We start from the raw sequence: 16,519 nt of genomic DNA on the forward strand, positions 1-16,519 counted from the left end.
CTAAATGTTATGAATTTGAACTAAAATGCATTTTTTCACTACAGGTTTTGTCAGTTGCATAAATTAGGTCTCAGTGAAAATTTACTTTGGAAAGGATTTCTTCTTATTAAAAAAACAAGTTAAAGTTGCTTGGTTAGCTCATGTAGAGAGAAGCTGGCACAGGGATGTCCAGGTCTGCAGAGCTTTGGCATGGGAAGATTGGTGCAAATGTGACTCCCATCTTTCTGGGAGTCCCTTCAGACCTCTGACTTGGTGACTCAGATTACATGCGTTCTCATCACTCCAGTTATTCCTAGCCCTGATTTTGGAATCCCGAGGGTTTGTTTGTTTTAAGAGTCAGAAGGATAGTGATATTAAGAGAAATATATCAAGTTAAGTGGTTGTTCTAAATTAACTCCTTTCTGGTGAAGGATGACCTCAGGTGACCTCACAGATAGGAACATGGACATATCCTTGCTTAGGAAGAAAGAGGTCGATTCAGAGCATCTTCAAGAAGTGGAGGAATGACATCTTTTCCCTTTTTTTGGAAGATTATCTTCACAAAGAAACACGAGAAAACTACTTGTGTAGTAGATATATTGGTGTTGATGGTTTTCTTTGTTGTACCATTGGCTGAAAAATTGAGCTGGTATTCTGGGATGATCTGCAATGGTTTTATTTATTCAGAGAAGAACATTAGGGGATTAGGCCGTGTGTTAAAGAAAAGATACGTTGGTCTTATTTGTGGAACTTGGAATTATTGGGTTGGCCAATCAGCACAAGGTTCATAGCAAGTAACGGACAGATTATTACTAGTCATTTCTCCTGCTGTCTCACATTATCTAAATTCATGTCTCAACTCCAGAGATACCCACCGGGCACATAGACTGCAGGCTGCCTTTGCCACTTCACGTAATTTACAAATAATTCTATACTTGAGAGTCTCTGCAGAAGCATATGTATCTCCTTTATGGATTTGTGATCCAGCGTAACTATTTAAGCCTGCTCTTGGGAGTGATGTAATGTGCATTCTATTGGTGTTAGTTCTATAGAGTGTGAATATTTTGAATGCAGGGTCAAAGTTTATGGCAGAAATTTCAACAATAGCAGACATCAAGAGAGTATAACAACTGCATATTTTCCCACTGTATGTTAAGAATTGAGAAAATTCTTTTAAAGACTTGCCTCAGGATTTCTGTAATTGTTTTAATTACATGATGATAGCAACTGTAGTAAAGAAACAAATGACTAATTAAAAAGTAACGTGGTCACAACTGTCTAGACAGTGGGTGAAGATGTTTAATTTTGTGCTTCTAAACAAGACCTTTTATAAGATTAAAGATTATTCTAGTTCTGATATCCTAAATGGAAAAAAAATAAAAAGAAAATAAAAGCAAAAAGAAAGCTGTTGAAGGGTGTATGGAAGTTCATTCATTGCAGAGAATGAACCTGAGTTGTTGGCAAACGCAGCATAAATTCCTCCTTTAATGATGGAGTATTGTGGAATTTATAAATTGTTTATTTTACTAGAGTATAAGACTATTTTAAAAATTTGCTTTATTTATGACATTTTTATAGTTTCTCAAAAAATATTAGAAAATAAGGAACTTAAATTGTTTTTGAAATTACAGGACATATTCATTTAAATATTAACTATTCTTTTAAAGGCTCTAGGAAAATGAAATCAACATATAAAGATGTCCTCCTTTTGGAGCAAAGCTCAAACTTATAAAAAATTGCATGCAGTAGGTGAGGTATTTGACAACTCCAAAGGAGATGCCTAATTTAGTTTTTTGAAAAACATCATTTTGAGGGAAACATTAAAGTGAATGCAAAGTGTGCCAGGGGGTAACGCTTATTCATTGATTCAGCCTTTTTGTTTTTGATCTTAATTTGGTGGAGTGTGTGATGTCACTTCTGAAATTGGCTCTCACGGACTTTGCAGTTTTCATTTCCTGGTCAGTCTGAACCTGCTGTCCCAGAAAGCTGAAGATCAAAGGGCGGTTTGTTTTTTGTGTATAAACAGGAGTTGCTGAAGCGAACTCCAAGGAAACACAGTGACTATGCAGCAGTGATGGAAGCCCTCCAAGCCATGAAAGCCGTCTGTTCCAACATCAACGAGGCCAAGAGACAGATGGAGAAGCTGGAAGTTTTAGAGGAGTGGCAGTCTCACATTGAAGGCTGGGAGGTACAGTCACTGTACTCAACAATTGAGCTTAAAATAGTTTTGTTATGTCTTCTGCTGTGCGTAGAGTTACTGGCATTGGATGGAACCATAAATGGTCGTTTTCCTAGGTAATGCTAGAGGGCTCTAACTATTTCCGAAAAGTGCTGTCATTATTCTTTTTAAATATCTTTAAAGGGGCAGTTAATTGACTTAACTTCAACCTGAAAGCTTTACGATAGAGCCAATCAAAACTGTGTGTGTTATAAGCTTAAATAGTTCAGTATTTGTGCATCATGACAAATCTTTCTCCTGTCTTAACTTTGGTCAGTAATATATAATCGTAGCCTGAGTCCTGGAGAGAGTAAAGAAGGGGAGTAAGGCTCCAAACCTGTGCTGTGATATCATTATTTTCAGACTCTAAGTTAGGTATTTGATGATGAATTTCATTTTAAGTCCACTTCATCTCTCTAAATTTGAACTTCTTCATTTCTAACATGAAGGAACTGGCCATGACATGATTTTTAAGGTCCATTCAAGATGAAAAATTTTATGGTTTCATGATTCGCTAAAGAAAGATTTTTTTAAATGACAAAAAAGCAAATGAAGAGTGATATTCAGAATCTGTAATATGTTTTCAGCTATGGTAATTTTGTATCCCAGTTATTTCATGGAGTTGGAGCCCTATCTTACTTTAGCACTACGTAAAGAATAAACTAAAATTCTTTCTTTAAATTGACTTAATTTAGATGATCAAGAGCTTTCAACTAGGATAATTTCTTATGGTTATAAAGTAAGCAATTAAGATAATATTTTTAAAGTGTAAAGAAGATTTAAAATGTCCAACCAAATATTGTATCACACAAATCAAGGGGATTGCTTTTATCTTTAGGGCTATATAATTGACTGATACATTTCTTATCTTCAGTGTTGGTTTCCATTTAGATATAACCTTACATCCATTCAGATTTGCAAAGAAACCTCAAACATTGACCCCAGGGAATGCTCCTATTTATCCATTCTTTGCCATTAATCTTTTAAAATGCTAACTGACTTAGTTTCTTCCTCATCTATATTCTTTCATTTCAAGTGTTCAGGGTGACCCCTTATTTCAGCATGAATGCTACTTATTTCAATCAATTAAAATGATTGTGTGTTTTACAGTTGATTAATGATGATAATTCCTTTCCTGGGGGCAGTTGTCCTGCTGGGCTGAGAAAAATAGATGAAAGTTTGCTTTTGCCATTCTGTTGTCACTCAAACATCAGAAGAAAAACCAAACTTGTTTTAAATTGCAGGATTTGTCAGTGACTTCTGCCAGGCCTTTGACCAAAATAAAACTCTTTTAGGTTCTCTAGGGAAATGGAATCTGTCATAATTTTGTTTCCTCCTCATGTATCAGTGTATCTTAAAAATTGAGTCTCCTTTAGAAATGGGAGAATCCTTAAAAAGTGTTGCAATTTCTTCCACTGTTCATGGCCAGTTATTCAAAGGAAGAGTGCTCTGTGGTCCATACTATGTCATTTGTAGCCTATAGCGGTGGGTGCTTCAACCTCACCAGCCTTGGTAGGTTTACAGCGCTTGGAGTGGGAGAGAAAAATGGAGCCTGGGGACAAAGGAGACCGGTGAGAGGAAATCTGATGTGACCACAGTTCCAGTGGGCGCAGGGGAGATAAAATGAAGGTCAGGTTCCAAAAAGAGAGGCAACACAGATTCTACTTGAGTAGGATTTGAAAATGAGTGCATAAGACACAGCCATACAGTGACTTGGGAGTTTTGGGACTTTGAGGGGATGCAGCTTGGAGCAGGGTCCAGCCAGTTGATTGGAAACTTGTGATAAGAACCTGATTTCACATCTCAGTCCACCACCTTGGAGAGATGGGGGAAAGCTGTTATAGTACTCAGGCCTGGTCCCTTCTGGGAAGTTTAGGAGGATCTGCTATCTGGTAAGACTCCAGAAGCACACGAATCAAAGGGAGGGATGCGGCCATGTAGGATGAATTCAGGCCCTGGAAGGGAGTGGGAATGGTTAGGGCTTTCTGTGAATCGCTAACAGGGATTAGTGCTCAGCTTACAGGCAGCTTTATGTATGTTCAAAGTGACTCTCGTGAGGTTAAGACAAGGCCAAGACAAATGTCTGATGGCATGACAGTCACAGAACAGAGAGTTCCTTCAAGAGTTTTGGAGGTGAGCAGCCTTGAGCGAATGTTGGGTAACAGCTCTCTAACTCCTTCCAGGAGCACCTGCGGACCTTTTAGAACTATCTTAGAGTTGACACTCTTGCTCCAGTAACTAAAATTCTCTTGAATGGGGATCTGAGTCTGATACACCATGACTTTGCATTATTTCCACTTTCGGTGGATGATTATTTCAAGTATGTCACTTAATTATCTAGGGTCTTATTTCCCCATTCATCAAATGAAGGGGAGTAAAATCTCTCCGGTAACTTGCCTCTCTGGTATTTTGTGCTGCTAAATTATCATTACATTCCTTTTATATTGAATTTAAGTAAACAAGCAATTGAAATTTATTGTTCTTAAATCATATGATATAATGAAAAAAGCCTGGCTTTTGTGCAGGTTTGATGTCCAGTCTGGACCCCTTAGTATGGGGATGAAGCACCAGATCTCTTCGACGTACAGTTTGGGTTATTACAGGGGTCAATGAAATAAATGAAAGTGCTTTGAACACTGTAAAAGGCTCTGCAGATAACAGGTAGTATTTTAACGCTATGGTTCAGCCGTTAGATCTTACCCTTGAGAAATCCCCTCTATCTGTCTAATTTATGCACCTAACTACTGAAAAGGTTATGTTACTTAAGGTTATATGGTCCCAAGCAACAGAAACTAAAAGGAAAGTTAATTTAAAAGATATTGAGTAGCTCATGGAATCAATAGAAAAGCTACCCTCTCAGACTCGAAAGCGTATCTAGGCAGTTGAAGCTCTTTGGTGGTCTTATCAGTGCCCTAGCTAAGACGAATAGGCGCTAGTCATTTTCTCCATCCTTATATTACTGCATTCAAGATCAAAATCCGAGATTCCACCAATCTTGCATGGGTAAATTTGCTCAGGGGAGGGCAGGGGCCCTTGATTGTCCATCAACCAATTTCCTTTTGAGGAAAGGCTGATCCTCCATTGTAGGCAATCCTGGTGAGTCTCTTTGAAAAGTTTGCTGAAGTATTGGGTTGGCCAAAGGGTTCATTCGGGTTTCCCCATAACGTGTTACGGAAAAAGCCGCACTAACTTTTTGGCCAACCCAGTACCATAATCCCCACTACACAGCTTTTTAAAATGAGGGCTATATAACTTAACCAAGTTCTTAAAACTAACAGAGAGCAGAGTTTAATTTGAAAATAGGCAGACTGATTCTAAAGTTTCTATTCCTCATCACCGTGTGATATTCTATCCACTCAGGTACAAGTTTAGCACATTCTTTACATGAAGTTGGTTTTGCTGCTTGCCCTTTAAAAAGTGAGTCGATAGTAGAAATTAGGCTTGCGGTCAGCGTTTACATAGTGACTGTACCGCAGAAGATCTGTAGTTTACGTGGTCATATTTGAAGTTCTGCTTTTGATTAGTATTATGTATTATATCTCAGTCATATATCTTATCCAACATTTAAAACATTCCACCACATATTCTGCTGAAGGTAATTGTAGGGCGGTGATCCGTGTTCTTGGAAAGAAGTTTGTTAGCTGTTTAATCAGAGTGACTGATTCATTTCTTAGAACAGGACCATGCTCATTCTTAGTCTGCTTTTGGGTTGGTCGATAGTATTGTCATGATAACTAATTCTTTGGCGTCATGCTGAACGTTGATAAGGGAGTATCCGTCAACATTATGTCCTTTAGTTCTTCAGCATTATGTCCTTGATAGGCCTGTTTGGAACTGATCTCTCAAATCTGGAAAAAAATCACAATAAAAGAGTGGGAATTACTAATAGGTGAAGGTGTTGGGAGACATAAGATCAGGATAATTTTTGTGTTTTAGGAAGTAAAAAGAAACAGAATTGAAATTTGACACCTCTTGATTACCTTTTTACGTGGAGAAATACAGTGCTACAAGACCATTTTAAAATCACCTCTTGTTGGTTTTGGAATCTCTTTGCTGCTTACATTTGATTCAGTTTGTATCTGACAGTGTATTGACCTCTTGTTATTTTATGAGTGTGAGTCTTCCATAGGTTGTGATGAGACCTGATTCTTTCTGTCCTCTCTACAAGGTGATGTGGTAGATACAAATTTGTCTACTACCTTGAGGTTGGATTGATTTATACATGGCTCTTGTTATTTAAGGATAAGTGGTTTAGGAAGACAACCATTGAGAGTGAATCCACTTAGAAAGGAGACCAAAATTATATAGAAAGTGGGAGAGGAGGAAAGTTTGATTGGGACTTTATCTTGGTAAAATGAAAGGTATATTATTAGTTTGTTTTAGCTAATCTAATATGTAACAGAATTTAGGTTTTTATTTCAGTTAATAATTTGAATCTCAAAAAGAGTAAATCGAATGCTTAGTCTTTTTTGGGGTGGGTGGGGACATATATTTTACAAGACTCTGATGAAACAATATGATATTCTTCATTTCATGTTTGACTTTCCTAGTATTTTAAAAAGATTTTTTTGAAAGAATATTCAAATGCTTCATTAATTTTCTCAAGAGACTCCTCTGGTATTGAAACTGTTCTCTTATGAAACACCTATCTCGTTGTCATTCTAGTCATTTTTCTTTTCTTGCACCATGAATGGGTCTAGCTCTGAGAGACCTTCATCTGCCAATGCCTTGTATATGAGTGGGGAAGTTCCAAGACCTGTCATCTTCTACCTTTTCCAAGATTATGGTTTCTCTCTGCAGTCAGTCTGTGTTTTTCTGATACTGACATTCAGCATTTAGTTGACCAGATGAGTTAGATAGACCCTGGTGTGAAGCAGGGAGAGCTGATACTGGGGTCAGATAATTAATGAGCAGTTTCATTTGACAGTGATTTTTGCCACCTCATAGCTGTAAGACATCCGTCATGAACCCTTATGCAACTTACCTTAAGAGAACTTGTTGACATAAAAAAGATGTACCCTTTCCAACAGTCTAGATACGGTTTAGCAATGTTAGTTTTATTGGGTTTATTGAGAGGAGGGGATTTGTTCTATTATTACAGTCCATCCTAAATCATGATTGCAATGTTTGAAGAAACATTGGAAATTAGAAAAAAGCCATAAAATAAACATACGTGCTTCTGATTGTCTTTTTTGGCTATTATCATCTTCTGAAGGCTTGCTGTGGCATCTAATGTGTCCCCTTATGAAATTCATCGTGCTTCCACCTTACATTCTGTGATGATGCTTTGAAATTCATTTTTCATGTATGCTGACCGTATAATTGGCAGCCCATTATATACCGCAAATTATAGATTCAAAAATCATTCAGCTTCTTAAATTAGACTCTGAATTGTTATTCTTTTCTTGCTGGATCTCGTAACACGAGACAGACACAAAAAGAAGTGGACCTTGGTGAGGCGTGTTGCCCACATGGACGCCTCTGGGTCCCAGTGTGTATGTCTGAAGTCACTGCTGGATCCATCCATTCGATTGCTCTCTTAACCATATTGGGAAGTGATATTTAAGTGGTGTCCTTCATAAGTTTGACAAGGAAAATGACTGGAAAATGATTGAAACCTGAAACCACAGCATGGAATGAACTGTATGAATAAATGTTTAATAATAAACATACATAATCATAAACACACACAGCCATCATCCCTGATATTCATCACTGTTAATTCATGCCAACTCTCATTTTATTAATGTTAAATTATAGCTGTGATCACACAGCATTTAATTCTGTGTTTACATATCTGTTTCTCCACTAGTATATGTGTTTCTTCGGAGCAGGGGTCGTGTCTCATGTTATGGGTCCGCAGCATCTAGGACAGTGTCTGGTAATTGAATGCAGATATAATTACCTCGTAGTTATGTATTAATTGTCATTGTCTTTTCACTATGTTTTTGGCGCCTTAGGTTCATGGCAATGATTCTGATGTGGTTCTGTTCAGAGTCCAATATTTGTTTCATTATCCTGCTGCTTTGAAGTTCTCTAATCCTCTCTAGCATCCTGTTCTTGTTTATGGTTCACAAATGTACCATGCAAGGTTTTTCAGTTTTTTGTGTTAAAGTTGAACACCCTGCAAGTGTTTGAAATTCAGTCTTTGTAAAGTCTTTGTAAATTTCTGTAGTACAGGTCCTGTTTCCTCTGTCTAATGGTGGGTTTCCCTTACTACATTTCACCCTTCGCACTGCTGGGCAGTGGTGACGGAGGAGGAATAAATAGGTTTGCACAGCTTGGGGTAGAAAGAGAGAAGCTTTCGGAATGAGAGGATCCTGGTGGGTACATCTCCCACCACTGGTCACAGTTATTTATTTATGATTACTTCTTACCTTGACCTACCAGTTAACCTTCCTTTCCTGGTCTAATAAAAGCAGTCAGGATTAGAACCATGCAGGTAATTTCCTAGTTGGAGTTTTGCTGTATTTAATTCTACATATGTAATTCATCACAAGCACACAGTCTCTGAATTTTACATGGTAAATGTAGCTTTCTAAAGGGAAATACAAATTAAAAATGATAAATCATATTGATGATAAAAGTATATTATTTTGGCTCTTTCAAAAATCTATTACGTACATTTTATATATAAATTTTTATTGAGGTATAGTTGACATACAATTTTATGTTACTTTCTGGTGTAGGACATAGTGATTTGACATTTGTATGCATTGTGAAATGATCACTACAATAAGTTTAGTTACAATCTGTCCCCATACAAAGTTAAGACAATATTATAGACTGTATTCCCGTGCAGTACAGTACATTCCCATAACTTATTTATTTTATAACTGCACGTTTGTACTTCTTGATCCGCTTCCCCCATTTCATCCCCCTCCGTGACCACCCTCCCCTCTGGCAACCACCATCTGTTCTCTGTATTTGTGAGTCTGGGTTTTGTTTTATTTTGTATGTTTGTTTGTTTTATTCTTTAGATTCCACATATAAGTGAAATCTTCGGCATTTGTCTTTCTCCCTCTGACTTACTTCGCTTAGTATAATACCCCCCAACATCCATTCATGTTGTCGCAAATGGCAAGATTTCATTCTTTTTCATGGCTGAGTAGTATTCTATTCTATATACATATACCATCTCTTCTTTATCCTTTCATCCATTAATGGAAATTTAGGTTGTTTCCATATCTTGGCTACTGGATATAAGGCTGCAATGAACATAGGGGTTCCTAAATCTTTTCTGAATTAGTGGTTCTGTTTTCTTGGGTTAGGTACCTAGTAGTGGAAATGCTGGATCATACAGTGCACCTATTTGTAATTTTTTGAAGGACCTCCATACTGTTTTTTTTTTATAGTGGCTACACCAATTTACATTTCCACCAACAGTGTACAAGGGTTCCTTTTTCTCTACATCCTTGCCAACACTTGTTATTTCTTGTCTTTTTGTTAATACTCCTAGTCCTGACAGGTGTAAGGTGATATCTAGATAGAGAGCCCAGAAATAAGCCCACAGATAGATGGTCAATTAATTTATGATAAAGGAGGCAGGAATATATAATGGGGGAAAGGACAATCTCTTCAACAAATGGTGTTGGGAAAACTGGACCATTATCTTATGTGACATACAAAAATTTACTCAAGATGTATTAAAAACTTGAATGTAAGACCTGAAAACATAAAGCTCCTGGAAGAAAACTTAGGCAGTAAGCTCCTTGACATCATTCTTAGTGATATTCTCTTTTGGATCTGACTCCAAAGCAAGGGAAACAAAAGCAATAAAAACAAATGGGAGTTATCAAACTAAAAAGCTTCTCCACAGTGAAGGAAACCATCTACAAAATGCAAAGGCAACCTACTGAATGGGAGAAGATATTTGCAAGTCATATACCCCGTAAAGGGTTAATATCCCCAATATATAAAGAACTCATACAATTCAATAACAACAAAAAAATCTGATTAAAAATGGGCAGAGGATCTGAATAGACGTTTTTCCAAAGAAGAAATATAGATGGCCAACAGACACATAACAAGATGCTCACTAATCATCAGGGAAATGCAAATCAAAACCACAATGAGATATCACCTTATTTTAGTTATTTTTTAAGGAATTGCTAAAAGACAGCAGGACTCTAAATCATATGGGTAAAAATATTATTTAAAAATATCTTCATTAAATATGTACAGATACACATTACATTATATGTAATGGCTTTAGGGTAGTTCAAAATTAATGATTTACACAAAGCCCTCTTATTTTTTAAAAACAGTTCTTTCACACCTTCCCTCTCAAATGTTGGTTTGATGATATATCACTACACTGTTAAAATAGCTTATTTTCTTGGGCACTTTTTTCTTCATGATCACAATTTTTTCACAATACCATAATCTGCTGCCTCTGACATCTACAAAGTGACCCATGAAACAGTGTACAAAGCTAATTTAATAAAATAAACACGCTTTTTAAAATTTTAGAACTAGGAGTGGCCGACTTGCTGGAGATTTATATTAGGAGAAAATGTTTAACACATTGCCTGGCACATTGTAGAAATATTAAAAACCTGACTTTAGTATTCCTCTAGATCACAGTGTTTATTATATATGGTTGCTCAATGACTAAATTTGTACTGGCCAAAGAATAGATATCTAGATTTAAAAATTAGCATCCATTTTCAAAATGAAGATAAAATACTAACCAGGTAAAATAACATTATACAGATTTTAATGAATATTCGGTGATGATGAAATGTACCATGGGTGTAACTGTGATCTGTAACATATGATAAACATCTTTTCTGTCCTGGGCTCTGGGAAGCAGCTGGGACTACCTGGCAGGGCCCTGTGCTCACCTTCATCTCCATGTTAGCAGGGTTGCTATACTGTGCACTTGAGCACCTGAGCTCAGGCTTCCAAAGCAGTGTTGCTTCAAGTGTTGACAGAGTACAACAGTGTATCAGAATCTACTGGAATGGTCTGGGACCTACCCCAGATGTACTCAGTTTCCATCTGTGAGGATAGTGCCAGGGAACCTAAAAGTTTTTAACAGTCCCATCAGGTGTGTCTTCCAGACTCTGAAATTTGAGCACCATTGTCTTACAGGCTTTGCTGTCTTCCAGTAATCTGCCCAGCTTGTTTTATTGCTTTCACATTTTTGGTTTTCTAGCTAATTTGTCTGACATGCTCATTTTGATAGACTCTAGTGCTCTTGACTGTTTCCTAGCAATCTGATGTTTGTAATCATTCAATTTCAGTCATTCAATTTCAGTTTTGTAGCTTCGCTTCTTTATCCCTAACCCCAGAAACTCTCTTGCCATTTCTAGATAATGAAAACAAATTGCACGTAATTTTCAAAATATCATAAACCTCATGCATTTCGCAGACAAAGCTGTGAGTTTTTGGTTTTTTCCACTACAGAGAAAGGTAGATTATATCATGTAAGTGAGGGAGAAATATGACACAACATTAGTCAAAAGCAGACATTTATTAAGTGTCTGCTTGCAGATAGGATGAATTTGAACTGAGAGGCATATCGTGATTACATGAGAGACTATGTCTACACTTGGCCAGATTTTCTTCAATATTTATAATAATGTATCTACCTGTGTTTCAAAACTTTTTAATGATTTTTAGTCACCATTGTCCAGGAAATAATATACAGATTAAATCATGGTAAAATCAAAGACACAGTGGACATTCTTTTAGAATGAGGTTTTTAGACAAATCTGTATGTTTTGACACAGAGTTTTTTAAGTACGTAAGCATATCCCTAGGAATTCATGAAGATATTTCATGTGATGATAGTAGATTACTATGGTAGAAGATAGTAAAGGTGATACTGTATTAATTGTTGAAGTCTGCTGTTAAATATTAAAGACACATCACCTCAGTAATAGAAACGTCTCAGTAGGATTTAGTAAAGTGTGTGTTACGTGTGTATTGTAAGATATACTTTGTATATTTGTGGCAATATGGGCTTGATGTCCTTACCCCATAAAATTACATTAATTGATAATTAAGCAGATGCTTTGAGTTGCTTAAGAAAAGAAGTGTTTACCTCAAAGAGGTCAGTTAATCTTATTCTGAGGTTTTTTTTTTTTTTTTTTTGCGGTACGCGGGCCTCTCACTGTTGTAGCCTCTCCCATTGCGGAGCACAGGCTCCAGACGCGCAGGCTCAGCGGCCATGGCTCACAGGCCCAGCAGCTCCGTGGCATGTGGGATCTTCCCGGACCGGGGCACGAACCCGCGTCCCCTGCATCGGCAGGTGGACTCTCAACCACTGCACCACCAGGGAAGTCCTTATTCTGAGTTTTGATCAGGAGCTAGGAGTTGGGAACTTATGGTGATGCCTTCAATATAATGTATCTGTATATTAGTGAGAGTTTTGAGAGCTTGCTGTGATATCAATCTGGATTAAATGAATCAAAAGTCAAGCTATTCAAGTATAGGCTAGAGGAAAGAGACCTGGGAGCACTTTGACTAGAGGGGCACTTTGAATCAATTGTAGGATGGGATTGCCATAAATATGCCAATATAACCTTATGCTAAATTAATATTATGTATTGTAGGGGACTGGAGAAATAATAGTATCACTGCTATATTCTTCATTTGCCAGCTCACATCCAAATGATTGTATTCACTTCTGGAGGTGTTCATGTTAAGGGAAACTCTGACAAACTGGAGAAGGTCCAGAGGAGATCTAGCAGGATCTTCCAGGTTTCTGAAATCAAGCCATATGGTCAAAAGGCAACGGTGTTACAGAGCCTGGAAGGCAGAAGGAAGCATGTTAGCTATGTTCAGATATTGGTCGGCCTTTCACGAAGAGGATGTCCACCCACTCCTAGGAGGAAAAATAGTCAACGAGTGAAAATCATGGTAGATTTTGGCTCTGCAGTAAGAAAAACCTTTCTGATAATTAGACTAAATAAAGAAATGGACTATCTTATGAAGGAAGGAGCTTAATTTTACTGGAAGTATCCAGATACAAGCTGGAAGGCCTTTTTTTGTCAAGGCAGGAGTCAGTGTTCTCTGAGGCAACAAGATGTGTCCACCCTCAGTAACCTGAGAAATAACATTGTCTTTAATGAATTAAACCATAAAATCAACATAGAGTGAAACACAGCAGGGATCAGAAATAAAGGAAGGAAACTTGCAGAATCAGACCACCTTCAATGTTAGTAATCATAATTGTAATAGCCTTTATTGAGTCCTTTGTATGCGTTAGGCATGTGCCGGGAGTTTTGCATGTATTGCTGTATTAATTTTCACTCTGACTGTATACATTAAGCCTGATTATCCCTTTTCTACAGTGGTTTGAAGGCATATGAACATAGCTACAGAATCAAAGGAGCCAATGAGATGTTTGACTTGTTGGCATTGAAAGTAGAGAAAAGAGAGAAAGGTCTAGGAGGGAGAGGCACACAGAGAGACAGATAGACTTTGGACAGTCTTGTCCAGGTGGTAGATAGAGTCTCCTAGCCCAGTGCTTACAGAAGCTCCCCTTAAATCCACCTCGCCAAGATTCTTTCTGTTGATGTTTGGCTTTCCAAATGGGTTAAGTTTACAAAGGGAGATTGTTTTAGCCATACTCATGGGACCATTCAGTGGGTATGCCAGTTATCATCAAGAATAATATATCCGCTTTCTATTTTACACATTGGTCCCCATGAGTTCTTCTTGGACAATATCTCCCCAGAAGGCTGTATATGAGGATGGAATAAATTGCCTCTAGTCATTATAGTTTGCTCAAATTCACATTAAATTCTCATTATATTTATTAACAAAGATAATAACCACAAACAAGTCAGAAAATGTATTGTTAGTAATTCTTTCATTTAGGAATACATCTATAAATAAATACCTACATATTTAATTTGGGAAACTTACTTGGAAGACTGGTTAATATGAAAATTAACCTAATATTGGCAGTAACCCTTTATAATGTAATGAATTATTTTCCTGCCTTGGCACTCATGGGTTGCTGTATGGAATAGTCTAAGGTGAAGTGTTTTGTACCTTTTGTAAAATTGCTACAAATAAAGCCACTTTTCATAAGGTTGTGTAGGTCCCTTGTGCAAGAATCAATATGGTTTCCTTTTTTTTTTACATTTTTTACATTTTTAATACTATTGTATCTTAATTTTTTTCTAAGAGAGGATGGTATTCACTATAAGTTAGAAATCATTGCCACTGAAACTGGGATTTATATTGATATTTGATGACATTTTTTGCTTAATTATCACATGACATGGTATATGAAATAGTGTAAATTTTTCACAGATCTCCATTTCTATTTCTATGTCTACCCTTTTGACAAAAGGAAAGAAGAGAGGGAAATATTTAAAATTTAAAATGTGTTTGTAATGTAGATACTCAGATTAACACAGATTAACACTTCCCTTTCGGGAAGTTTCTTATTATAGTTATATGAGTTATCTTTTAAAAAAATTTTTATTTTTTAATTAAAAAAGGAATTTTATTGACCTATAGCTGCTTTACAATGCTGTGTCAGTCTCTGCTGTACAGCAACGTGACTCAGTTACGCACATGTAGACAGTCTTTTTTTATATTCTTTGCCATTATGGTTTATCACAGGATGTTGAGTATAGGTCCCTGTGCTGTATAGTAGGACCTTGTTGTTTATCCATTCTAAATGTAATAGTTTGCATCTTCCAACCCCAAACATGAGTTATCCTTTTAATTTAAATTTTTATAATTGATCAGAACAACTATACCTATTGTTATGGTGAAAATATGAAATTAACATTAATGTTCTGAGTTTAAAATATCAAAAATTAAAATTAATGCATTAAGTTTAAAAAGAATCAGAAATTTGTTCCTGGATTTAAAGAGACCGGACATGTTTATATTTAAAACAGAAGTATTCTTGAAGAGCACACTTAACAGGTCTCTACTGAAAACTTCCTTGTTTTTGGTCCAACTCAGTGACTCAGGGCATTAGTTATGCTAGTCTAGGTTGTAGAAAAGAATAGACTACAACATTTATAATGGCTCAAAATAGGTGTTTTTGACCAGCTCACACAACAACCCAATGTGTGTGTTCTGCTCAGTGGGCAGTTTTCCTTTTTCTAAAATAAATTTATTTATTTATTTATTTTATTTATTTATTTTTGGCTGCGTTGGGTCTTTTTTTACTGCGCGTGGGCTTTCTCTAGTTGCGGTGAGTGGGGGCTACTCTTCGCTGTGGTGCACAGGCTTCTCACTGCAGTGGCTTCTCTTGTTGCAGAGTATGGGCTCTATGCGGTGGCTTCTCTTGTTGCGGAGCACAGACTCTAGGCCTGCGGGCTTCAGTAGTTGTGGCTCACAGGCTCTAGAGCGCAGGCTCAGTAGTTGTGATGCACAGGTTTAGTTGCTCCGTGGCATGTGGGATCTTCCGGGACCAGGGCTTGAACCCATGTCCCCTGCATTGGCAGGTAGATTCTTAACCACTGCGCCACCAGGGAAGTCCCAGTTTTCCTTTTTTGATACTTCAGGGACCCAGGCTCCTTCCCTCTTGTGGTTCCTTTCAACTTCCAATGGTAAGCACTTGTATTAAGCATCAGTTTTGTCACTAATCATATGACCTTGTGGGCACTCAATAAAGGTTTATTTAATGAATGAGTTTGCCATGCAACTATTAATAACTGTGGCAAGAGGTCCTATGGAATGTTGTTCTCTTTACATAGATTTTTTTTCTTTTTATTTCTTTTTTTTTCTTCCTCTCCATCCTAGAAGTGGATACAGATGGCCCTGCATATTGCGGGTTCTGCATCTGAAGATTTAGCCAACTTCAGATTGAAAATACTCAGGAAAAATAATTCCGGAAAGTTTCAAAAACAAAACTTGCACCAGCAACTATTGGATAGCATTTACATTGTATCTGTAACTATCTACATAGCATTAACATTGTATTCGGTCTTAGAAGTAATCTTGAGGTTATTTACAGTATACAGGAAGAGGGTCATAGGTTATATACAAATACGACACCATTTTACTTAAGCGACTGGAGCACCCTCAGAATTTGGTATCTTCAGGGGTCTTGGAAGTGATCCCCCATGGATACAAAGGGATGACTGTATATAAATTGAGACCTGCTAAACATTTAGACAATTTCATGTACTTTGCTATCTGTTTATGGAGCTCTTTTTCCAGACCAGGGAAAGAAAGGAGGAGGATGAAAGGAATATTAGGGACATTAATGTTATGAGTTAGTTTGAAATCATCTCCTTTTTAGAGAACAAAGGTGAAATGTGTCATATATGCTGTGTATGCATACATATATAAAACAGCTAAAAGGAGACATAGAATCTCTTAAGAGTAGCTGTATTT

At 37.0% G+C, this 16,519-nt stretch overlaps 1 protein-coding gene across 4 annotated transcripts in view; it reads left to right on the plus strand.

Annotated features, from left to right (window-relative positions):
* PREX2 (phosphatidylinositol-3,4,5-trisphosphate dependent Rac exchange factor 2) overlaps positions 1–16,519 on the plus strand; it is a 288,710-nt gene that overhangs the window by 86,214 nt on the left and 185,977 nt on the right. For all 4 annotated transcript variants that reach the window (XR_009559575.2, XM_060287422.2, XM_030859603.3 and 1 more), the window contains exon 6: positions 2,006–2,167. Coding sequence is in view for 3 of the 4 variants with exons in the window: in XM_060287422.2 (XP_060143405.1) it covers positions 2,006–2,167 (162 nt within the window). In the remaining variant the exon portion in view is untranslated. The remainder of the gene's footprint in view (positions 1–2,005; positions 2,168–16,519) is intronic.

The sequence above is a fragment of the Globicephala melas genome, chromosome 17 (genome assembly GCF_963455315.2).
Source record: "Globicephala melas chromosome 17, mGloMel1.2, whole genome shotgun sequence".
In the NCBI taxonomy this organism is placed as follows: Eukaryota; Metazoa; Chordata; class Mammalia; order Artiodactyla; family Delphinidae; genus Globicephala; species Globicephala melas.